The 25217-nt window shown below is 41.0% G+C and overlaps 1 protein-coding gene across 11 annotated transcripts in view; it reads left to right on the top strand.

Annotated features, from left to right (window-relative positions):
- LOC5573464 (vacuolar protein sorting-associated protein 13C) overlaps window positions 1–25217 on the top strand; it is a 71547-nt gene that overhangs the window by 21081 nt on the left and 25249 nt on the right. For 5 of the 11 annotated variants that reach the window (XM_021841508.1, XM_021841511.1, XM_021841509.1 and 2 more), the window contains exons 10-21: window positions 7078–7190; window positions 7255–7365; window positions 7437–8102; window positions 8163–8286; window positions 8556–8600; window positions 9133–9315; window positions 9371–9811; window positions 19715–21396; window positions 21457–21789; window positions 21854–21981; window positions 22049–22136; window positions 23349–23411. In XM_021841508.1, coding sequence (XP_021697200.1) covers window positions 7078–7190; window positions 7255–7365; window positions 7437–8102; window positions 8163–8286; window positions 8556–8600; window positions 9133–9315; window positions 9371–9811; window positions 19715–21396; window positions 21457–21789; window positions 21854–21981; window positions 22049–22136; window positions 23349–23411 — 3977 coding nt within the window. Of the gene's footprint in view, window positions 1–7077; window positions 7191–7254; window positions 7366–7436; window positions 8103–8162; window positions 8287–8555; window positions 8601–9132; window positions 9316–9370; window positions 9812–19714; window positions 21397–21456; window positions 21790–21853; window positions 21982–22048; window positions 22137–22793; window positions 22848–23348; window positions 23412–25217 lie in introns of all 11 variants that reach the window. The other 6 variants (XM_021841513.1, XM_021841514.1, XM_021841515.1 and 3 more) reach the window with 6 other exon arrangements.

Raw genomic sequence — 25217 nt, forward strand, 5'->3', positions numbered from 1 at the left:
AACCGCCATTAGAATAACATTGAACATTAAGACTAAAAAACATGATTATTAGTGACTTTATTTGTGAAACTTTCAGCTTGTAGATGTCTGATCTCTATAAAAAGGCTAAAAACATCTAGCGACATATATTTAGACTAGCCCAACTCTGTATGAGAAAAATGACGATGGTTTTGACGTCTGTTTATCGTTATCGTCGTTAAAGATGAAGTCTTCAGACGTTAACGTTCTCGTCGATAACGATACTGTAAAGTTTATCGACACGTTAATGTCTTACACCATTAAATCGCTTCCGTACTTTCGCGTATAATTGTCAGAATATCTCCCGTTGAGATTCTCCCTTTAAAGTTATTCGAAAATTTTCTACAAATAAATGAAACCATATCCGTTGAATAAGTTGACTATTAAACATTTGAGCAGTGCGTAAATCGAATTAATTTCCTGGCGAATGCATGCCCAATCTGGCCCAGTCTGTGTTGCGATAAATTCGAACAATAAGATAGCTTGGTTAGTATGATGGATTGAATATAATCGTAAGGTCGAATCCGAAGTCAAATCATGTCCTAAAAACTTTTTCAATTATGTAAACTGCCGTAAATCGCAAGTCAGTCCCATCTGCATTTTCGTCAAAATCGAGTTAAGTTCAGATTTTAACATACCTTCCAATGCTCTTTCAGCTGCCCTAATGAGAAAATAAGATTTGTTCCGAAAAAGTAAGAAAAAATAGCAAGTCAAATTGTCCCATAATGAAAAGCAACCGCATATCAGTCCCACTACAGATTTCCGCACCATGTTACACAAAATTAAACTGTTGTTTGGTCTTCATTTTATTTTTCTCGTGAAGATATCGTAGTGAAAAGTAAGTTGTGAAAGTTTCATTCAGATTTGAACATGTTCCAATCCTCTGGAATTTTTTGAACATTCGTATGGAAATCGAGTTTGGAAACTTCACAGCCCATTTTCTCAATGCCTACATTTTACAGATGGGACTGACTTGCGATTCACGGCAGTAAACACTAAATTAAAAAGTAGCAATTTCCCTTCGCGAATGCATTTTGACGGAAACGTAGGTGAAAACTCTTCCGATATCTGCAACCTCTTTGCAGATTTCTTCCAAGAAGTGTATACCACCTACTCCGAAGAAGACCGCGACCGCAATTTCTTTTCTTTTTTCCCAGAAATTTCTAATAATATATCTATTGCAAAACTATCACAACAAGAAATCTTATCGGCACTAAAAAACTTGGACGCGTCAAAGGGAGCAGGACCGGATGGCATTGCACCCGTGTTCTTCAAACATCTCTCAGAAGAACTTACCATTCCCTTAGAACGCCTTTCCAACATGTCTCTAAATAATGGAAAATTCCCAGAAGCGTGGAAATCCTCGTATTTGGTGCCTGTTTTCAAATCAGGTACAAAATCTGACATACGGAACTATCGCGGAATTGCCATTATCTCCTGTATCCCCAAACTCTTCGAATCTCTCGTGAACGACAAAATTTTCCAGCAAGTAAAAAACCAAATTACTTGTAGGCAGCATGGCTTTTTTAAAGGCCGCTCAACATCTTCCAATCTGCTAGAATTTGTATCTTTCATTCTCAACGCAATGGACAATGGCAAGCACGTAGAAGCCCTCTACACTGACTTCAGTAAGGCATTTGACCGAATCGACATACCATTATTAATCTTCAAATTGCAAAAAATAGGAATGGAGCCAGGACTCTTGAGTTGGATCCAGTCATATCTATCAGATCGGAAACAAATAGTGCGCTTTCAAAATAAATTATCAGCACCCCTCTGGAGTACCCCAAGGTTCTCATTTAGGCCCACTTCTTTTTATTTTGTATGTAAACGACATTTCCTTTTTACTTAGAAAAATAAAATTTCTTATATATGCAGACGACATGAAGCTCTTCATGGAAGTAAGTAATTCTAGCGAAGCATAAGAATTCCAGAATGACATTAACTTATTCTTCACTTGGTGCAAAAAAAGTCTACTCCAACTCAATATCAAAAAATGTAATTCAATAGCATTCAGTCGAAAATATGTCACACCTCCAATCAAAGTATTTTTAGGAAATCAAGTAGTGCAGAAGTGTAAAATTATAAGGGATTTGGGCGTAATCCTAGACTCTAAACTCACTTTTGTAGAACATTATAATTCCATAATAAACAAAGCAAACAGCATGCTTGGCTTCATTAAGAGGTTCAGTAACAATTTTCAAGACCCATATACTATTAAACTATTGTATATTACATATGTAAGACCAATTCTGGAATATTGTCACCTAGTATGGAACCCGTACCATGTCGTACACGAAGAACGCATAGAATCAGTACAGAAGCAATTCCTTTTATACGCCCTTCGGAAATTGAATTGGACTGTACTGCCACTTCCGTCGTATGAAGCACGCTGCATGCTCATCAACTTGGAAACACTTAAGCAACGCCGGGAGTTCGCAATGATTCTCTTTATAAACAACATTATTTCAAACCGTGTAGACTCTGCTGCATTTCTTTCTCAACTTAACTTCTACACACCCTCTCGGCATTTAAGAACAAGAAAATTATTTTCAGAAAAATCATGCAGGACGCATTATGCTCAAAACGGACCAATAAACCGTATGATGCGTCAGTATAATGTACATTGCGAATTCATTGGCATTACTATGTCCAAAGAGCAGCTTAAAACACGACTAAAAAACAATAGAAGTAATCCATAGCATGTAAGAAAGTATTGTAATTATTGTATGTAGTCTACCTATGCTTGACGATAATAAATAATAAATAAATAAAGTCATTCGTCATACCGTCGGGGACTGACCCTCATAGGGGATGTGGGTCCGTCTATTCGCCGAGATGGAGAGTTTACTGGACCACTCTTTCCTGATTGGGGTGATCTCAATGGAAATCACGGTCAGTTAGTCACGTTGAGAATGGAAGCAGTTTAAGGAAGCCACCCGCAATCTACAATTCCCTTATGGAAATCGGTTGAAAGCTTCTTAGGAGCGAATGAACGGATGCTATCTGAAATCCCGAGGAGCTTCATAAGATTTGACGCTGCGAAATAAATCCCACGTCGAAAAACTGAAAAACATGTCAGCGCTTATTCCCAATAAAGATCGTTGAACACCAAGTCATCGATGTTTCCAAATGCGTCACCAGCTGTAGCGAAGCTCGTGTGTACTTTGACAACGAACTGATGGAAGAACTAAAGCCTCAAGGTATCAAGGAACTCCGAAGAATTACAAGGCGTAATGATACCAACTTATCAATCTTCTTCTTCTTCTTGGCATTACGTCCTCACTGGGACAAAGCCTGCTTCTCAGCTTAGTGTTCTTATGAGCACTTCCAGAGTTATTAACTGAGAGCTTTCTTTGTCAGAGTTGCAATTTTCGCATTCGTATATCGTGTGGCAGTTACGATGATACTCTATGTCCAGGGAAGTCAAGGAAATTTCCATTACGAAAAGATCCTGGACCGACCGGGAATCGAACCCAGACACCTCCAGCATGGCTTTGCTTTGTAGCCGCGGACTCTAACCACTCGGCTAAGGAAGGTCCCTTCCAACTTATCAATACCCCCACCATAATCCTCACTATTTTCCACATTTTTTTAGGCGCATTTTCCCCAGAGACTATCTACGTATGATGGATTACCCTCCCTTTTTACCCTTCCCCTATGCTGTGCTAATGCTACTGGGACTGCTGGGTCACATGCGCACCTGCTGTTAATACCAGAATATATATAATCCATGTACCAGTTCCGTTTTCTGCAGAGGCTGCAACACAACGGAGCATTCATTGGCAAGCAGAAAATGCCCAACTTACGTCAAGGAGGAAGAGATTTAGCATCTACGCGTAGACATGGGAATATTGGTTGTGCTACTTTTCCCCGAATGTCGTTTCCCCTCATCGTTACAGACGTCTACCCCACCCCGGATCTGACGAACAAAACTCGGCGCTTCGTCGCGACCGGGACAGCGGCGGATAAGGGAGGTTACTCCTATACATGCTGTCCGGGCGCCAAGCCATCAATGTTGATCGATATCGAGACCCAGCTGGAAACGCAAGAATGTGTATATCTGCCAACGGACTCCCTTCAGAAATCTTTCACCTCCAACTACTACAAAGTAGATGTTCAAGATGTTTTGTCTAGATCTCCAAGGGCTCCGCTGCCGGAAAAAGCTAGATCCGATCCAAAAGTTTACGATTTTCTTCAGCTACATAGGGATGAAGCCCAACAGCTGGGACTTTTAGCTCATTCCGAACCATAAAAAATCCGATTACTCTAATAGTCTATCCAGAAACTGCAAGGTCTACCATTCGGTTCCTAATATCAGAGGTTCGCTGGCCATGAAAGTCTCTGAAACATTTGGACTGGTCGTCTTTGACGACGGAGCAACAACGTTCACCAAAGGCTAAAGGAACTCTTCTATCGATATTACCTTAGCTCGTCCAAACATAGTAAATCGACTTCTGTGGATAGCAGGTGAAGACCCATTGGGCAGTGATCATCACCCGATTTCGATCCGGATGAACAATCACAAAGAATTTCACGTCGCCCTCGTTGGAAATATGACCAGGCTGACTGTCCGCAGTTTCAGGAATTGTTAAACGCCTAACTTCGTAATTAAGTCCCGAACAATATTGAAGACCCACTAGACGAAATCCTCAATGCAGCCTCACTGACTATCCTTCGAGCAACTAAAAACCCTGGTCGTAGATCTCTCCCTTGGTGGTCCCCGGACATAAAGAAAATGGTTAATGGCCGTTAAGCGCCTCCCCGTAGACCACGTGCTGTGGAGTCCTACCGTGCAAAAAGGAACGAGTGCCGTCAACAAATTTTAGATGAAAAACAAAAGAGCTGGGAAGCTATCTTGGAAGGAACAAATTCCAACCAAACAGTTAGATTTGGAAACGAGTCAACGCCTTGAATGACCAACGAAGATCGCTGGGAATGACTAAGACTGCCAAGCGGTATAACATGGGAACCAATTGTAATAGCCAATGCCTTGACCGACCATTTTGCGTCTCCTTCGTCACAACGAGTTCACTCGGCGGAATCAAGTTTCTATGAGCAGCTTAAGTAACCTGAAAACCCCGGCGGGTACTGTTCCACTTCTCATCAATGTCTTTTTTCGTCTAGATGAACTTAACTTGGCTTGTTGCGTAGTAAAGGCAAATCAGCAGGTTCAGACGAGCTTGGCAACCGACTGTTTCGACAACTCACAACAGAAGCAAGAGTGGCGTTACACGAACTTCTAAACAAAGCCTGGACCCAACACACTCAACCTCAAACTTGGACTCAAACTTGAATAGAGCCCTCGCAAACCTAACTCATCAGGGCCTCCTCCCGGTTTAACAGGTCCACTAGGTTGGAGCCAGAAGATCGGACGCTCCACAACTCCTGGTTAATTTCTCCGTCTAGAAACGTTTCAAAGTAGGAAACAACCCTGCTGCAAAGCGGGCGCATGTCGTTGAGTTACTATCCAGTAAACACCATGACCACTACATTCGTTATACAGATGGATCAGGACCGGTTTTGAAGTTGCCGAAAATGGTAAAATCTACTGTTTCCGACTACCTGATCAATGCTCAATATTTTCGGCAGAGGCAGCGGCTATTCTTTAACCAGCACCCAAACCGATCTAGTACACGACACTGAAGACGGCCTTACAGTTGAGGTCGAAATACGCGTATCTGTCAAAGGATACAAACTCTAGTGGAATTGAATGGTACAGTACTAAATTCGGTTTTTTCATCTACCGATTTGTGTGGTTTCAGATTCTTCAAGTGTTCTCAATACCATAAATTCTCCTTCATCACATCACCCTTGGATCCAAGCTATCCAGATGAATTCTCTACCTAGAACAGTTTATCTCTGGGTCCAAAGATACTCTGGTATCCAGGGTACCGTTGAAGCTGACCACTTTGCCACCAGAGGTCGAACTAGTCGCACGTTTATTAGGCTGACTCCTGGAGTGGACCTAAGAATGTAGTGCAAATCTATAATTCGTCTGGTGTGAGCCCAGCAATGGACAAGCTCAAGAACACTGTGTATCAGAAAAATCAAAGGAGAAACCACAAGATGGACTGACACCATCAGCGTCAGTTGCAGATCCACAAGCTCTCTCATGTTTACGAATCTCACCCACAACATGGGAAATGGGGAATCACATAAAAATTTCGCATAACTTACAACGCAACCATGACGGTGGAACATCTAATCATCAACTGCCTCGTCTATCAAACATTCTTCATAAATCCGTTCTATGAGCCTTTAGTTAGTTAGTTGATTGGTTTTCAATAGTTTGACCCTTACGTCACTTGTATCGATGTTAGTTGAGATTAATAAGCATTTTACATTTATTTCAATCTTCGTTGATCAACTTCTGCCTTCAACTGATAGGTAAATATTAGGAATTTTCGCAATTGTATAGCGCATAGTTTGAGTTAAACTAAATCAATTGTATCCACGCTTGCTTTCGTTATCACTTTCAAACCCTACAAACCGGTCAAACGTGAAGTACATCGAGTAATTGCGAACAAATCGATACTTAAACTCGCGAGAACTGCTCAATCGATGATTTTCTAGAATTAGAAAACAATGTGGATCTTGTATTATTAAGCCATTTTCATTGTAGTAGAACTAGTAACTCATACATTTTTGTTTTCTTTTGTTTCCCGTTTCTAACTGGTTTGTTTTACGTAACTTAATGGTGTGCCATGCCATCATCATGAACTATGCAATCGATTTCGATGTGGCACCACGATACGAATGGATTATGGATGTGAATGCTGCTCCGGTTGAACAAAATGAACGATCACCGAAATCGATCTTTTAATATATGTTTTATGCGTGCTGCCTGCATTTTTTGATCTCTTATGCGTTTGTGTGTTGACTGATGTTATGTTACTACACCGTTTTGATTACCCTATGAAAATTATGTGACACATAACCGAACACACTGAATCGGAACCCGTCGCTCACTTGATCGGTACAACAATTCGAACTCACAACCTTCACACAAAAATACCCCAAACACGATAAATTGCCAAAACGATTGCAACCTAGCAGCTAATCGTAAACGACTATCAATTGTAGACAGTATTAAGATCAGAGTGGAGGCCAAGCTAGAAGATGTCACGGTGGAACTGCAGAACGATAAACGTTCGATCGCTGTCTTGGAGGTTGGTTGGTTTAATATTCTCAAATCTGCAGATTTTCATCCGTTTTTCCTACGGTCTCTTTCAGGTTCAAAATCTAACAAGTAGCGCAATTGTAAAGTCGTCCTATACTGAGGTAAACATCCGTTTGAAGGATATCGTCCTCACCGATACGAATCCTGCAACGATCCACACAAAGGTTAGTATGAAATAAGAAGATTTAAAAATATATAAGTAATTAACAGTTTTTATTCTCACTCTTTGACGCAGATTCTGTCGATCATCGGTGACAATGCGCTACAGGTGCAAGTTATACTGTTCGATCTGGAGGCCACTTCGGACTACAATTCGGACGACATGCGTGTCGAAGTGACGATGGGTTGCGCTCGGATTGTGTTCCTAAACTGGTTCGTTACCTCGGTGTTGGCATTTCTGGATAACTTCCAGGCAGCGCAACAGCGAATCAAGGAAGCCAGCGCGGCAGCAGCTGAAGCTGCCCGGAACAACGTCGTCGAAGCGTACACTAAAGCTACGCGCATGAAGCTGGATATTAAGGTGAAAGCACCGATCATTGTTATTCCTGTAGATTCCAAAAGCTTGAAAGCGGTAGCTATGGATTTCGGGCATTTGAGTATAACGAACAACTTCCGAGATATTGCAACGGAGAATGCCCACGGGCCAGCGGTGATCGACGAGATGAAGATTGAACTGAAGGATATGAAGCTATCGAAGGTTGATGTTTGCCCGTCGGAGGAGAGCCAGATGTCACACATGTCGCGATACGGATCGGACGATATGATCTATGGAATTGTGCCGGATCAGAGTGCGGTGCTCAGTCCGACCAGTTTTACACTGATCATGAAAAGGAACCTTTCATCTGGGTGGTACCGCGATCGACCAGATATAGATATTTCTGGACGGCTGAAAGCGGTTGAGGTAGGTTGTTTGCGACATTGAATGTTCTATTTATCGAAGTGAAATGACCTTTGCTTGCAGCTCAATTTTATTGCGACCGATTATAGCGTGATTATGCTGATCCTTTCCAAGAATATGACGGAAGGCCAAAACGAGTTCAAGAAACCCGTGATCAAGACTGAGAAGTCACCTACCAGTCCGCAAGGTATGTGTTCTTTTTCCGTTTTTTTTTTCTATGAGAATTCCCCATCGAAAATTATTAGTTAATTCGTTTTCTGTTTGTTTTTCGCTCATAATCACGTGTTTTATTTTACCTGAAATCGGCTCGAATCATGTCGTGATGCTGCATTTGTTTCCAAATTATTACCGTTTGCTGCACCATCATCCTGCTTTGAACATCATCCGTGCACCAACTTTCCGTGTGTCCATAATCATCGCTTGCAACATGAAAATGCAAACAAAATGCGTGTTCAGTCATTAACTATACTACTTCCACCGCTGGCATATCTGCTCCCGATGGTAAGCTACCATACAATGCTACTCTTAGACGTAGAATAGATTGCACCTGATACACTGCTTCGGAACATATGTACGCTCGAAACTGTGAAGTAATCATTTCCGGTTTCACCTGTGAATAGCATCTGTCCTATCTGATTCAGCGCAGTGCAATGAGTCTCAGTTGAACTAAAGATGTTTGTCGGTGTTAGGACAGACTGGACCAAGTGTTTTTCAAAGGTCTGAGAAAATCGCACTCCTAGCATTTTGTATAACAAAATATTTGCATGACTTGCTGTTATATAGGAAGTTATTTGTTTTATAAAACATTTGTATCTAAATAGCATCGGAAAGATCAGAAATGATGCGATTCTTGACTTATCTTTACAAGGTCAAAATATCATCTAGTCCGGGCTGTCTGAACACCGACCAATTGAGAACCACTGTATGCGACTAATCTCACAGTCACAAGTGATACTAAAGTGTTAAAATATGCACCTTCTATTGAATCAATCCTTTAGATGTAGAGATTTTAATCATAGCTCCTCCTTTGCAGCTAAAACTAACTGGTCTGCCGTAGCCAAGCGTGCTACCGCCAAACCTTTTGGCGTGGACGTGGCTCAACTGAAAGCAAAGCAGGAAGCCGCAGCTCGGGAGAAGGAAGCTGCCAAGCAAAAGGTGGACACATTCCTGAAGTTTAGCTTCCAAATCGATAGCATCAATATTAAGATGTTCACTGGTATGTAGGGAGTTGAATCATGACCGGGTTCATCACAATAACTTTTGTTTTCCAGCTCCGGACCAAGGATTGGCCGGTTTTGAGGTCTACTATCTATCACTGCAGGGGAAGAAGCTAACGGATGGATCTCTGAACACGGCTATCATTTTGTGTGACATTCGGTTGGACGACATTCGCCCGAACCGAGAGAACATGCTGACACGGATGATGGAACGACGATCGAATAATCCCAAGATTAGCTTCGCCAGTGGAAGCGATGATGAAGAAACGGCTGCCCTAATGGCTCCAATACACTCTATGATCGATATTACGTTTAACATGAAGGAGAACGACATGTTTGCGGACGTGAAAGTGTCTAGTTTTAATTTGATTCTTTCCGTGGACTTTTTGCTCAAACTGCAACAGTTTTTGCAACCCGAAGAGTTGGTTGAACAGAAGGCGCTACAGGCAGCTGAAGAGCAAGCCAGACGGGAACGGAAATCCAGCACTTCAATTGGTAAGCTAATTTCTTGCGCACTGAGGGTACTGCAGCTTTAAAACTCGTATCAATTTCTTATGATATTCTTATTAACCTTTACGTTACCGAGCTACAACATGGCATTTTCAAATAGCTGCCATTTCGTCAATTTCCATTCGTTTTTTTAAATCACCTTCAGTTGATTTATTTTCTGTTCAGGATGAATCACTGCGACCAGTTTTCTTCGATTTTTGTGGTATACCCGTGTCCTTTGTTTAGTGCATGTCAAAAATGAAGAAGTCGTTTTTTATACAAATCTCGAAAACTTATGCAAACAGACTCAAGTCAAAATAGTATACAAACTTACTTTATCTATTCTTTGTGTTTCGCAGACGCTCTGAACCAACTCGATTTTTCACTTTTAGAACGTTTTATTTCCGGATTTACAAAACGAAGAAAGTAAGATTTTCAACTTTCGCAACCTAACCACTACTTTCGCCGTTCCGCTGTATGGAGAGACAAAGTGACTTAACCACGAATCAAAACAAAACACTACTTGAGTCGATTTTACACTGGTACAAAAACGTCGCAAGTAACTGAATAAAACCAAGGGTGGAACTGGCGGCTCTTTATTGCTACCCCGACGTGTCGCTGGTTCTAAAATGTAAACAACCATACAAAATAACGGCCAAACAATGGTGACGGCGTAATCAATTTTCTCGCAAACATCTTTTTTGGGAATTTAGCAGAATTTTCTGATTAAATTGCCAACAGCGCACTGCTGTAGCACGTAGCAAATAACTTCTTGCAAACAATTTCTTTCAAGCGCATTGATTACCTGTAATTTTGCGAAGAATGATTTTTACTTTTCCGCGTTAAGCCTTAAAACTGGTTCTGGACTTAGGTTGGCGGCTTTTCAATTTTACTCCCAGTTGACAGCCGCCCTCCACCCTTGAATAAAACGGCTTCTCATTTTGTCATAAAATTGTTGTGGGAAATAATAGGAACTCCGTAGTTTTTTAGGCGCAAGCTCATTGTAAAGGGTGTCCACGATGAAATTGCCACACTATAGGCCTATTCAAATGACGTCTCAAATCAGCTGATCGGGAAGCACTTTGACATTTCTTCTATGAAAATGACAAGCCCGTGTTAGCACCGGTCCTCCACCGATGTAAACAAATGCATAGACGGATCTGTCACATGAAAAGGCCTATGAAATTGCTCTAACTTCTTAACCGTTGGGTAGAACTTAATGAAAATTTGGGTGGATTTAGTTCATAGTGCATTATTTACATCCTGCAAATTTTAAAGTCCTGTGATCAAAACTCGCGGAAATGGAGTCGAAAGAACAGCTCGTGCGTGATAAAATCTTACGCATTCATCACGAGAACAAGGATCTCTCGCATCGTTCCATCGCTAAAACGTTCAGAATCGCGAATTCCACGGTGTCGCGAGTGATTAAGCGGTTCGAGGAACGATTGACCACCGATCGGAAGCCCAGAAGTGAAGGAAAAAGTATTCCGTACAACACCAAAAATCACAACCGCATAGTTGGGGCCTTCAACCGAAACCCGAACGCCTCCGTTCGGGATGTGGCTAAGAACATGCACCTAAGCCGAAGTTTTGTCCAGAAAGCCAAAACTAAGGCTCGGCTTCGAACGTTCAAGGTACAAAAGGCCCATAATCGCGACGAGAAGCAGAACAAGTCCGCCAAAACCCGTGCCAGGAAGTTGTACCTCAACATGCAGGATGTAAATAATGCACTATGAGCTAAATTCACCCAAATTTTCATTGAAGAATTTAACGTTAAACGGTTAAAAGATTAGAGCAATTTCATAGTTTGGCAATTTTATTGTGGACACCCTTTACTCTCTTCTCTGGACTACTCTCTCGTTCTCGTGATCTCTCATCGGCTGCTCGGACGATCGACTTCTCTTCACGTGCTTGACCAAACGAAGACATTGGTGAATGCAGAGTCTATGAATGGAGAGTTGCGCGAAGACTACAACCAAGTCTACCTATTGAACTGTCAAATAGTCTACCCAGTGTTGCCACAAGTACAGATTTATCTGGAAAGGTGCAGCTTTTTTGATAGTTTTTGGTACAGATTACAGATTTTCACGAAAAAGTACAGATTGGTACAGATTTTTTGAATTGGTAATTTTGTGACACAAAATCCAAAAAAATCGTGAAATTTGAAACTAATTTTCACAAAACTATAATTGAAGGATACAATTTCCATAGAATTGAATAATAATTATATTACAAGGGAATTTTTTTCACTAAAAACTATATAAAACTTCTAAGTTCAAAAGGATTTTATGAGTTTTTTCAACAATTTCTATTGAACGCGGTACAGATTTTGGGTACAGATATCTAGAATCTATGATACAGATAAAAAAGATTTTTGAGCCGTCGGTACAGATAAAAATGTGGCAACACTGCGTCTACCTATCCTGAGACGAGACTCGCGGAGACGGTCTTCTTTTTCTGCGATTGCTGAGTTCTTATTCCACTCAGTGTGTACATAAATTTTGCGCAAACCTTTCAAGCTCTCACATGGCCATCTCAGCAAAAAAAACTATTGCGTTTGCATCACACCGAAGCATAAACGGTATTTTGAGTAAAATTTCATGTCAAAAAACGTAGCAGACATTATAAATAACTAGTCTTGTGTTTAGATTTATCAGCATCTATGGAAAAACTGCTCCGCTGACTGAGGTTTTTAATAATAGTTTATTTTGAATACAATACTTTTCACTTTTCCAGCCATAGAAACGATGGGCTGCATTTGACGTTTCGTGACAGCGGAATCTGGGCTGCATATGACGTTGATATTTTTCCTCTTCGCGAGTCTCTCTCAGTACCTATCGAGCAAAATAAACAAACACGCTTTGGGGCGAGAGGAGTATTGCTGTCGTAACGAAAGTAAAAAAAAATATGTACATTTAAAGATGCGGTGTAATATGATGATGTAACTTACCCCATTCTCATTACATGTAATGTAACGGTGATGTAAGTAATCTCCCTCCATTAGTGGAAACACATAAATCCGTTTCATAGTTGAACGGTAACTGAAATTCAATAAACCATACAAAATTAGTCAGGAAACAATATAATAATTATTTAATCCAGACATACGCTGCAGATGTGGCTGTTTCAATTCCCAGTCGGAAATTCAAAGCAAAAGAAATTCACTGTTTTTTTTAGTTGCTCTCCGTGAGGAAACTGATAAAAGCTCATGTTTTTGAGTACATGGTGTTTGTCGTATATGTTGTTGCAATTCTCCACTAAACAATCATTCTGATTATTTTCAATTACAATACGTTCTCTGGTATTTAAATTGCAGCAACTAAAAAAAACAGTGAATTTCTTTTGCTTTGAATTTCCGACTGGGAATTGAAACAGCCACATCTGCAGCGTATGTCTGGATTAAATAATTATTATATTGTTTCCTGACTAATTTTGTATGATTTATTGAATTTCAGTTACCGTTCAACTATGAAACGGATTTATGTGTTTCCACTAATGGAGGGAGATTACTTACATCACCGTTACATTACATGTAATGAGAATGGGGTAAGTTACATCATCATATTACACCGCATCTTTAAATGTACATATTTTTTTTTTTTACTTTCGTTACGACAGCAATACTCCTCTCGCCCCAAAACGTGTTTGTTTATTTTGCTCGATAGGTAGACGATTTGACAGTTCAATAGGTATACACTCACAAAAATCCAAACGTCATTGTTACGTGAAAAATCACGTAGATCATTCCAAATTCATTTTGCCTCCACTTTACCTGACTAAGATAAAGATCACTAAGCCGTTCATAACCATCAAATAGTGAATCGGTAATTGTTACTGAGGTTACCTATCGCACTTACGTGAAATTCACGTAGGTGCCTAAGTTCATTTTGACATCTGCACGGAGAAAAAAGAATTGTCCAGTCAATCATATTTGCTGGTAGATCAATCATATTTTACATTGAATTTTAGTCAACCATACATTAAAATTGATTCAACAATATCTATGGTTGGCTTAACTATTTGGTACGATTGGTTCAACTACACAAAATAATTGAATCAACCATAGATATGATTGACTCAATATTAATATACAATCATGACAATGGTATTATTGTTGATGTTGTGTTGTCAAACCCGGCACGAATCTTCTTTATCGACATTGCCAAAATGCGACAAAATGTAAATAAAAATGGGAGCAGGAATACGAACCACAATCTTGAGAGTGAGAGCGCATTGACTTACATCTACTCCAACTTCGCTTGTTGGTAATCAGCGGTTTTTTGCAGTACAGCTCATAACGTTTCAAGGTAAATATGTGCGGAAAGCTAATTCAACAATAATATAATTGAAATAATCATGTGATGGAAGACAGAAACAAACGCAAAAGCGATTGGGCAAACCATACTATCAGCTTAGAAGCACCGAAAATATGCTTGTAACAATCGTATCCAGGCATGTTAAAACAACTATCGGAAAAGTTATGTCAATCGTGCAAGGATTTTCTGCGTGTGCATGTACGTACACATTCGGTGTTGAGCGCAAATCGTAAGATGGCGCCCGCTTGATTTTTGAGGAACTTCAGAATACCGAAAGAATCCCTGCATTACTTCATATTTTATACCCGATTTATAATCTCTATCAATTATAGCACGCGAAGGCGAAGGCTACAACAAGACAGAACAAACTCACAACATTTGGGAAACATGATTCATAATGCTCAGATTGAATATAAAAATATCACAATCTTTTAGGTCTGTTTACATTTTCCAATTGGGAATTAGTTTTCTTCCAAAGCCTATTAGAGATAAGGTTGGTCTTTATTCCAGTTAAATTCAATGCAAAACCATCTAGGTCCTATTGAAACGCTTCGTGAAGGCTACCGGAAAATCCACGTAGCTCTTACGTGTAGCGCCGGTGGAATGGACGAAGGTCAAAAGTTCATGCGTTCATTCTGGGCTACCTATGATTAACGTAAGAGCTACGTGGAAAGTGCGATGGAAAAAAACCACGTATGTTTTCACGTAACAATGACGTTTGGATTATTTTGAGTGTAGACTTGGTTTCAGTCTTCGCGCAACTCTCCATTCATAGACTCTGAAATTGTATTGGTAATTTAAATTTTGTTCTTCTTCGACACTTTGGAAACAAACATTTGCGCTGAGAGTGCATTTGAGTAAAGTCACTGGAAAGCGCGTAAATAGGTTGCCGGAATAATTAAATGTTTTGTTATTGAGGAACTTGTTACCAGTTCTCTTTGCGTAACTCTCCATTCATAGTCTCTGGGTGGATGAAGCCATTCATTGTCTAACGCTGATGGAGTATTCGGCCCGGCTGATTGAAGACGAGCTCCAATAGAGATTAATGGAACGAACGCAATGATCTGGAACTACGAAAGATCCGGTAGATCGAACAGATTAAGGATGGATATTGGAGCGACATTCACCTGATTGCGTTTAATTTGCGCGTTGAGCAATTTCGGACTGCTCTACCGCTCTTTGTAGGCTCCGGACCAGATTTGCTGAACTGTAGAGATGAGCGAGTGACGATTTAACGGATTAGGATTGATGGAAGACAATCTGTGGACAACAAAAGACCCGGTAGATCGAACGGACCTGGCTAGAAGTAAAGGTACGCTAAATAATCACTTGATTGCGCCTTGTTTGCGCATTAAGCTAGTTTCGGACTGCTCTACCGGTCTTTGTAGCTACAGCATACTTGACGTAGTTCAGGGTTGGTGTTTGCTGAACTTCTTAACGATTTGATGATAATCAGGCTGGCATGACGAACTGCAGCGGCGATCGACGATTGGTTGATGAATTACGAGGGCATAAACGAACTAGAAACAACGGAAGACCCGGTAGATGGAACGGATACATGATAAATTATTGAAACGCTAATCACCTGATAGCGCTTCAAAAGCGCGTTTAGCATGTTCCGGACAGCTGTTCAACTTCCGTTTGAATGGGCAGAATTGCGACCTTCGCAACTGGTCTCACTACGCCGTCGGCATTGGCAGTCTTCATGGTAACGACGCGAACAACTCCGTCCTTCCCTGGATGCAACTGGGTGATTCTTCCAGGCGGCCACTGCACAGGAGCCAGATTTTCGTCCTTGATGATAACACCCGGACCGGGACTGGTGACTTATAACCTTTCGTTGCTCGCGATTGGAGTTGTGCGAGGTATTCGGGATACCAACGAGCCCAAATACGCTGGAACAGCTTCTGTGTGAACTGCCAGTGATTCAACCGGTTGTCTGGAGTGTCGACACAGCTTGGTTCCGGAACAGCTTGGAGGTTTGATCTCACCATGAAGTGACCGGGTGTCAGCACTTCTAAATCAGATTTCACGCAGGAGATGGTGCTTTGCTGACTTCACCGCGGCTTCCCACAATCCACCAAAGTGTGGTGCGCGGGGAGGGATGAACTTCCACTGGATCTGCTTTTCAGCGCACCAAGTCTGGATCTGATTTCGGTCTGCATCACTGGACTTCAGCATTTCATTAATTCGATGGAGAGCGTTAGCTGCTCCCTTGAAGAAGGTCCCGTTGTCCGAGTGAATTTCTCGAACAAGGCCGCGACGGGCGACGAATCGGCGGATTGTTGATAAGAAGGCTGGTGTGGAGAGATCCGTGATCAACTCAATGTGAACAGCTCTAGTAGCAAAACAAACGAAGATGCCGATGTAGGCCTTGGTTGGTGCTCGATTGCGGATGGGCGACTTGATGAACACAGGCCGGCTATAATCGACACCGGAGATGGCGAAGGGACGTGCCGGAGTGACACGAGATTTGCGAAGATCTGCTGTACTCTGCTGAATGAGGATAGGTTTGCTCCAGAAGCACTTGACACAACGGTGATACGTACGACGAACAAGATTCCTTCATCCGATGACCCAATATTTCTGGCGCATTGTTGCCAGCATCAGTTGCGGTCCGGCGTGGAGCAGAACCTTGTGGTAGTGTTCGGCAAGCAGTTGTGCCAAGGGATGTTTTGCAGATAGAATGATTGGATGCTTGACGCTATCCGGAATTTCGGCATTCGAAAGGCGTCCACCGACAAGGAGGATTCCGCCATCGTGGACATGAGACTTCAGCAGCTTGAGCGAGGAGGATTTCAGCGAATTCTTGCCAGCGGATAGCTCTGCCGAGTAGAGTTGTGATTGGGCAAGGCGAACTAGTGCACGATTGGCGGCTGCAAGGTCGGCTGTCGACAGAATTGATTGACGTTAGCCCTGCTGCTCGTAGGGCATTGATGTATTTCAGACAACGCTATGACACGGCGAAGTTTGGTGTAAGTTGAATAACGTGCGAACAGCTGATCCGGTAGTTGATCTTCTGGGGCGACGATCGTGGTGAGTGTTACCTTCCGAGCTTCTTCGATGGCTGTGGCGGATTATCCTGCTGGATCGTTCAAAATCGGCCAACGGTTTGGGAATTCCGAAAGCCACTGCGGGCCCTTCCACCATCTGGTTTGGTTGATGAGATCCGTGGGTAGCAGACCACGGGACAGTTCGTCAGCTGGATTTTCTATTCCTGGTACATGGAACCAAGAAGAAACATCGATGGTAGATTTGATGGTGAAAACATGATTTGCAACAAATGTTTTCCACCGGCTTGGCGGAGATTTCAACCTTTGGATGACGGTGGTGGAGTCGGTTCAGAAAACTACTTCTGCTGGGTTTTTGATCGACTGCTGCACCTTGTGATACAACTTCGTAGATAACACGGCGGCGCAGAGTTTGAGCCGTGCTATGGTGTGCTTCGTTGCAAGTGGAGCCACCTTTGACTTGGACGTCAGCAGTTGAACCTTCACATCTTCTGCATTGAACGTACGGACGTAGCAACAAGCTCCATACGCTACTTCGGAGACATCTGTGAAGAAATGTAGCTTGGTTTTGGAAACATGCCGGAAGAGGTCTTACAGGAGGCATCAAAAACCACGCGAACCTTTGTGGTGGTGCTGCTCTCCTTGAACACCGGATGGTGAGGCAGATAACAGTGTGGAGAATTATCGTCGATGGAATCGAGCTTTCGCATGTGTCATCAGCTTAGTAGTCTAAGTAGCTTAAGCAATCCCTAGAAATCCTTTCCTTTCCTGTTTCAAATGTATTCCTTAACCTTAAAACTTCCCCAAACTAACATAGTTTTTAAAATAAGTACAAATTTCAAGATGTAAATTATGTAAAAAAAAGAAAAATTTCGGCTCTGTTATGCCCTACGGCGCCTGAGCCTGCCAAATAAACGGAATAAAAAAAATGGGTAAAGATCTACCAGTGAACCCTAGTCCTGACTGCTTAAAACGAAGAGAACAAGATATAGTAATCAAAGGAACACTTATCGATCCTTGTTACTGTTATGTCTACCCATCTCAAGCAGGGTTCTGGTACCATTTACTTATTCGTACCTACACTATTTCTGGACTATAAATACTGGCTGCCGTTGGCGCAGAAGTAGACTTCCCGGCCTGTGGACAGATTAATATATTATAATATTCTATATTTACAGGTTATAAAAGTGGCGACAAGGATCATGGAAACGTGTGTTTTTTTTTCATGTTTTCTTTGGGATGGCGAATTGCCAGTTTTATTTGTTTTTGAATATTGTTTTATTTTTGAAGTGTGGTAAATTGCCATTTTGAGTAGAACTAAATCGTTCTTTAGAGCTGACGAAATTGTCGTTTATTGCGCACATAGTTGTTCTTTTGTAAAGCGATTGCTGTATTGAGATGAACGAAATTGTTCTTTAATGGTGATGAAGTTGTTAAATGTAATATTGAGAATGAATCCAATGATTTTCATATTTTGTTGTGGTCATTAAATGAACAAAATTGCGTTTCGAAAATAAAATTGTGGATATATTTTCGAATGTTTGTTGTATGAGCTGTTCTAAAGAGCATGTGTTTTTCAAAGAGTTTTTAGAAAGTTTCTATAGGGGAAAGGACTGTTATGTCTACCCATCTCAAGCAGGGTTCTGGTACCATTTACTTATTCGTACCTACACTATTTCTGGACTATAAATACTGGCTGCCGTTGGCGCAGAAGTAGACTTCCCGGCCTGTGGACAGATTAATATATTATTTTATTCTATATTTACAGGTTATAAAAGTTACGTTTTAAACCTGTGACAAGTCTCGGTTTTCCCAGTTGGCCGAGAATGATCTTGACAAGAAAAAAAATTGAGTCGAATTTAACAATTTGTTTTCTAATCTTTTATTTATTTCGTTCTCTAGTTTAAAGAACTAGGATTCTGATGCATGGACAATATCGGTGTAATTTCTTATCTTCATCAAGGGATCCGAATTTGACTGATAAAGGGGCGCGCCTGTGGAGAGTGCACTCACCACACTATTCGAAGTGAACAAATCTTTCAATTAGAATCCTTTCCTGTGATCAAGTTAGGAATTACAAATGTAAGAAAACCGAAAACTTTATCACTTCTCGATAGTGACAAAGTATCACGACATGCACTAAACAAAGGACACGGGGTATATTACAATAGATCAAATATTGATTAAAATGGTTTATGTTCCGAACAGAAAAAAAAAATCTCCGGTATGGTTCCAAATTCAGCATTGTCCATTTATGACAAATAGCTAGTACCTTTTTACAGAGTCAACTGAAGGAGATATCCTAACATATTGTCATTTATCAATATTTTGCTTAATTTGGTCTTCAGCAAAACAATTGCTGAAATTTCAGCATGATTTATTGAGTTTCGTCAAAATTTGCTGATGATCAGCAAATTTGCTGAACAGTGTCACAAACCAATCTGGATTCTTGATGATTTATAACAGCTCATGTTTCATATTTCATAATTATCGTCGTGGTGGTCGTTTGATAATATTAAGCGATATATCCTCAGTGTAGAAATTGAATTACTCATAAACTTACAATAATTTTAAATTCTCAGCTCCCACGGAGAAATCAGAAGTCGGTCTGATGGAAATTAATATCAAAATCGAACAACCGGATATCATTTTGGTGGAACAGATGGACGATATCAACTGCCACGCTTTGATTCTGAACAACGAAATATCGCTCAACGTGCGGTTAATTGGAGAGCATCAAGTTATCAAAGGTGAACTCAACAACTTCTGCTTGTACTATGCCGAATTCAACCCGGAGCGTCGCAACGACACCAAACACTTCGTTATATATCCCTGTTCGATCAGCCTAAACGGCTCGACGCCCGAGGGCAAGGGACTGCATCTGAGTTTGAATTCGACCGATATCAAAATCAGTGTTTCGCCGGCAGTCATCGAACTGATGAACAATGCTCTGCAAACATTGACGGCAAATGAACAAGCCAAACTCGATGAGACTCAAGCACCAGAGGATTACAGTAGACTGTGGGACATCAAAGGATACGATCCGGATGATTTCTGGTTCATACGACCGGAGTTGGCCGAAGATGCACTGAGTTTGGAGTCACTGCGGACGATTGACATCAAAGAGGAGAAGTGTATGGTCGAAGTACCTTCCATATCGTTAATCATAGAAACGGGGTTGGGCATCAATACGATTCCTATGCTTTTCATCGAAACCAGCATGCAGGCAGAGGTTTCTAACTGGAGTTCGGATATGAATATTAGTAGCTCCCTGCGGTTAAGCATGTCATGCTACAATCAGGCTCTGGCCCTATGGGAGTACGTCATTGAACCGAATGAAGTGGAGCAGCCGAACGGAGCAATCGAAAACGTACCATGGGAGTTGACATTTGAGCTCGAAGTGGATCATCATGAGGATCGTTCGAGGGACCCCACTACAAAAATCAATATTGCCTCCAGAGACAGCTTGGAAATGACTGTTAGCAAAACCTGTTTGGATGTATTCCAAAATTTGGGGAAGGCTTTCTCCGAAGCGATAAAGCGAGAAGGAATAGTAAAGGCAGAAATTGTAGCTCCATATACGGTTCAAAACGATACCGGTCAGGACATCAAAATCAACTTTGTCAGAGGAGATTTTCTGATACATTCCTCACATTTGCAATCAAATAGGGTTGATGAACTAATCGCAATCGAACAGACCGGTGATCAGGAAGTAAGTAGCTGTATAGTGATGCCGAACGGTCGACTCCATTTGGAGCCTCGAGAAAAAGACTGCGATCTGTCGATGTTGACTGTGATGCAGGACAACGAAAATAGTACTAAGAAAAAATTCCTCAAAGTGATCATCGGGGATACTGAGAAGGAACTGACGCTTCCGGTGTACAAATCGGACAAGCGTTACTTCCCTGTTTACCGAAAAACCGATCAAGACCCATGGGCCATCATCTCCGAAGTGAAGATCGATCACGGTGCAACGGTCGTAGTGCTGCGAGGAATCGTTCAAATTTACAACCACTTCACTGCCCCGATCTACGTTCATCAGTACATTGAACACGAGAAATATTTTGTTGGCGAAGTTCGCCCGGGCGGATTTTTCAACGTGCCTCTGTATTTCCTGTACAACCATATGGATCTTCACTTTTCGATGAAGGGTTACCACTCATCGGCTCAAGGAATCAGTTGGAAGGAGTCGCCTAACAATTTAAATCTCATCAAGTCGCTCCAGTGTGATCCTATCAGAACATTTGAGCCGTTCTATATCAATGTAAGGACCGTTTTCGTAACAGTATTCTCATGTTCCATCTAATCCATTCAATCGTTACAGGCCGTTCGCGAACGTCACGATGTTTTCCACGAGGTTACATCGAAGCACACGATGATGAGTGCATGCTTCGAGATTCACCTGCGGCCACCGTTGATGCTACGCAACGCATTACCCATAGGGTTGACCATTTCTGTGGCGGGTTGTTCCGTTCGTAGGGAACTAGAAGCCGATATCGTCACCAGCACCGAGAGTCTTTCCAACGCTTCGACCATTGTTGGCGAAGACTACCTGGATTATGGCGAGAAGCTACTCCGACCGGGTGAGCTTCTGCATCTTCCGACAGTGAAAACGGCGGCCCGATCGGCTACGGAAACATCCTACATTGTGGCCAGGGTGAGTGAACATTAGTTGTTCAATAAACGTTTGCAAATGTTGAATTTCTAATTTATCTTGGTAGCTCGTGAATTATTTGGAAAAGGATTGGTCGTGCACAACGGAAATTCCAGCACAACCACCGGAATTCGGCGTGTGGACGTTCAATGCCTATGATTCGGTGGAAGTGATGTCGCTCCAGCTTGGTGTTAAGTAAGGGTCGAGTGAAGAAGACTGTTTGAAATGATGAATTAATTTATTGTTTTTTTTTTTTGGATAGATACGAAAATCGCACGGATGGATTGACGTTGATTGTGTATTGTCCTTTCTGGATGCTCAACAAGACGGGTTTGATGCTGAGCTACCGGGTAAGAAGTCAAAATAATTGTTTTCATAATTGCCCTTAAACTGCTACAAAACTTTCTACGGAAATCAGTAAATCGTGGAAAAAGTTTTTGAGACTGCCAAAAGTGACGATTAGTTGCGGTTTCTCTCTAAGTTTTGAAGCAGTTTCTCGTTTCCATAAATCAGTTTTGCCAGTCTCGTGTTTTGTTTTCAATCATTTTGTTCCACCTTATTTTAAATACACAAAAACATTAAGTTCTATTTATCACATTTACACTTTACAGACAAACAGATAATGCTATTGTAGCATTAGTACTCCTTGGATACATGAAAAACAATTTTGTTTAGGGGGCATTCATTGAGCACGTCAAGCTTTGCATTAAATAGAGCACTGTATTAAAAAGGGGAAAAGCATAAGAAATTACCAAAACTTGCGTGTCGTGCCTAATGAACACTCCTTATTCTATGCATACTTAGTTGTCTATTATATCATGCTACTTTCTTATCATTGTCCCTTTTCCTTTGTTTCTATTTCCATATTTACTCTTCTCTCTATTATCCATATTACGGGATCTTTGCAATGTTCGCGCACACCAATCTATGTGTACTGTGCATTTGTATTACCGGTCGTATCCGTTGCCAAAACCGGCTCTTATCGGCTTCTCGAATCGATACACTAGAAATCGCGTAAAACCGAGAAGAAAGAGTTGGCCGGCAAAAACACCACTTACAAGGTATTCCCCGCGCAAATTGCATCTCGTTTAATATTTATTTCCGGTTTCTTTCTTTCTCTGGCTGGAGTTTTAAAATACTGCTGGTTCAATGTTGTTTCATGTTTTTGATTTAACAATTCTTTTTAATTGGATGGGTTTTTGCATTGGCTTGAAAAAGGTCCTGCACAGTTCTACTAACATCCCCTCTACATAGCCGATAGGATTTTTGGCACTAGTTTTCTTTTCTCACTTCCGGATTTCCATTCGATAAGCTTTGTTGCCACCTCGTAGCAATTCTATGTTACCCGGTTTTCTATTTGTTATTCGTAATTCCTACTTTCGCCTTCTTTATCTATAGGATATGTATGTTACCTATCTTTTTTATTCCTATCCTATTCATATAGCGATTATTTAGTAAAACACACAGCCACAACAGCGGGATACTATCAAATGTTATCACCATAAACTAGCTCAAAGATTCAAACGGTCTAGCCTACAACAGTCTAATACAACCTTTTACAGATACGAAGAGCAAGACTTTGTGAAGAGCTTTCCAAGATCAACTGCGGATCCCGGGTGAGAAATGTAGGTGTCCATAGGGGAATCATAGCAAAGAATCAAAGAAAACCAAACGCTGTCAAGACTTTTATGGTATCTCCAAAAGATTCACTTACACCGATCAACACACTCCACAGTAATAGCAACATTGCATGCAATCAGATAGATGTGGGAAACTGTACATACTAAATTACAAGCTTTTATTCAAAGATTCTTCAAGGAGGCGGGTATTAAGAGCTTATACACCGAACAGGTACTAAATAATACACAGTCCTCAAGCATTTCCATTGTCATTATATTGGGAGGAGTTGCATTGATACTCATTAGAGATGATCCCATCTCAATTTCATAAAACCTTGTGTTAATCGGGTTCCATACAGTTTAATTTCTAGGCAGTCTATGTAACAAGTTGTTAAATGACTTTTTTGCAATTTGTCATCGTAATAGCCTGTTTTTCATCACGCCAATCTGTCATAAAACGGCCTACTTTCCTGCACTGAAGTATGCAGAGCGGGAATAGTCATTACGCAACTGAAATCAGTGCTGTAATGATTCATTACGCAACGCTTTCTCATTACGCAACTGTTTTGAGTTGCGTAATGAATCATTACACAACAATTTTTCAGAAATTGTAAAATAATGGTGAGTGCATTCCGATATAATTTCTGATGCTCTCAAGTGGTCTTCGACGAAATTGCAAAAAATGTTGTACGTAACTCGTTGCAGAACTCGATTTTTACAGCACTCGTCGCAATTATCCTACTCGGCAAGCCTCGTAGGATAAATTTACCACTCGTGCTGTAAAAATCATCATTCTGCAACTTGTTCCGTAAACTACTATTTCAGCACTAGATGTAACAATCGAATTCTGCTCCAAGTTGCGTACAGAAACTTCATCCTTCGCCGCCACACACCGTTTTCCACCGTTCGAAAACCCCAAGAGTTTGTAGGTCCTCCTCGAGCATAGTCCACGATTCATGCCCGTTTTATACATCGTGCATTTGTTGCGGGCGTGAATCTTTCTTGATCGCAATTTCTTCTGGAGCTAATAGTAGGCACCAAGGTGTGTGCACACGGTGTGTTTCGTAGAACAAGTTTATTACAAAAAAATAGGTAAGTCTGAAACTTCACCACAATAAAGTCTAGGTTTCTCGCGTTAATTTGCTGCTAAAACCAAAATAATCGGTCGGGGGGTCCAGAGTAATTTTTTTTTTGTATGATTTCGAGAAACTTGCACATATGTTTGAATTTTTCTATCTATGTGTTTATGTACATTAGGGCGGTTCAAAATTAAAAAATGTTTGAGAATTCAATCTCACATATGTTCCTTACTATCCTTACTATAAAAATAGTGTTCTGTGAAATTCGCAGCTTTCTAGGTGGTGATTTAAGGTGGCCCAAAGACAATGTAGGTTTATATGCAAATTACTATGAAGAAATTTTGAGGTATGTTCCAAACACGCTTGTACTGTAATGTAAGTACAAACTCATTATCCCATTGTAAAAGCTCTTTCTTAAAACCATAATAAAGAAATTTGCTGAAGAGAGAAATTCAATTCGACAGATAGCAGAAGAGGTTTTCTTGAGTTTGTTTGCTATTATTTAGCTTAACCCCTCTACCGGCAGCTTCATTTTTTCAGCACAAAAATATATTTGAATCGCGATAACTTTTTTGTTTCTCTATATTTTTCCACCATTTTTTCACAACTTCTCAAAAAACTCTTCTACCTTTGGAATCTATGTCGGTATTCACCATTGGTCAACTGGTTTTAAAAATATATCGGTGTTCCTTGGGGGACCGACACTTCCCATATAAAATTTCAATATGATGTT

Source organism: Aedes aegypti, chromosome 2, assembly GCF_002204515.2.
Source record: "Aedes aegypti strain LVP_AGWG chromosome 2, AaegL5.0 Primary Assembly, whole genome shotgun sequence".
NCBI lineage: Eukaryota > Metazoa > Arthropoda > Insecta > Diptera > Culicidae > Aedes > Aedes aegypti.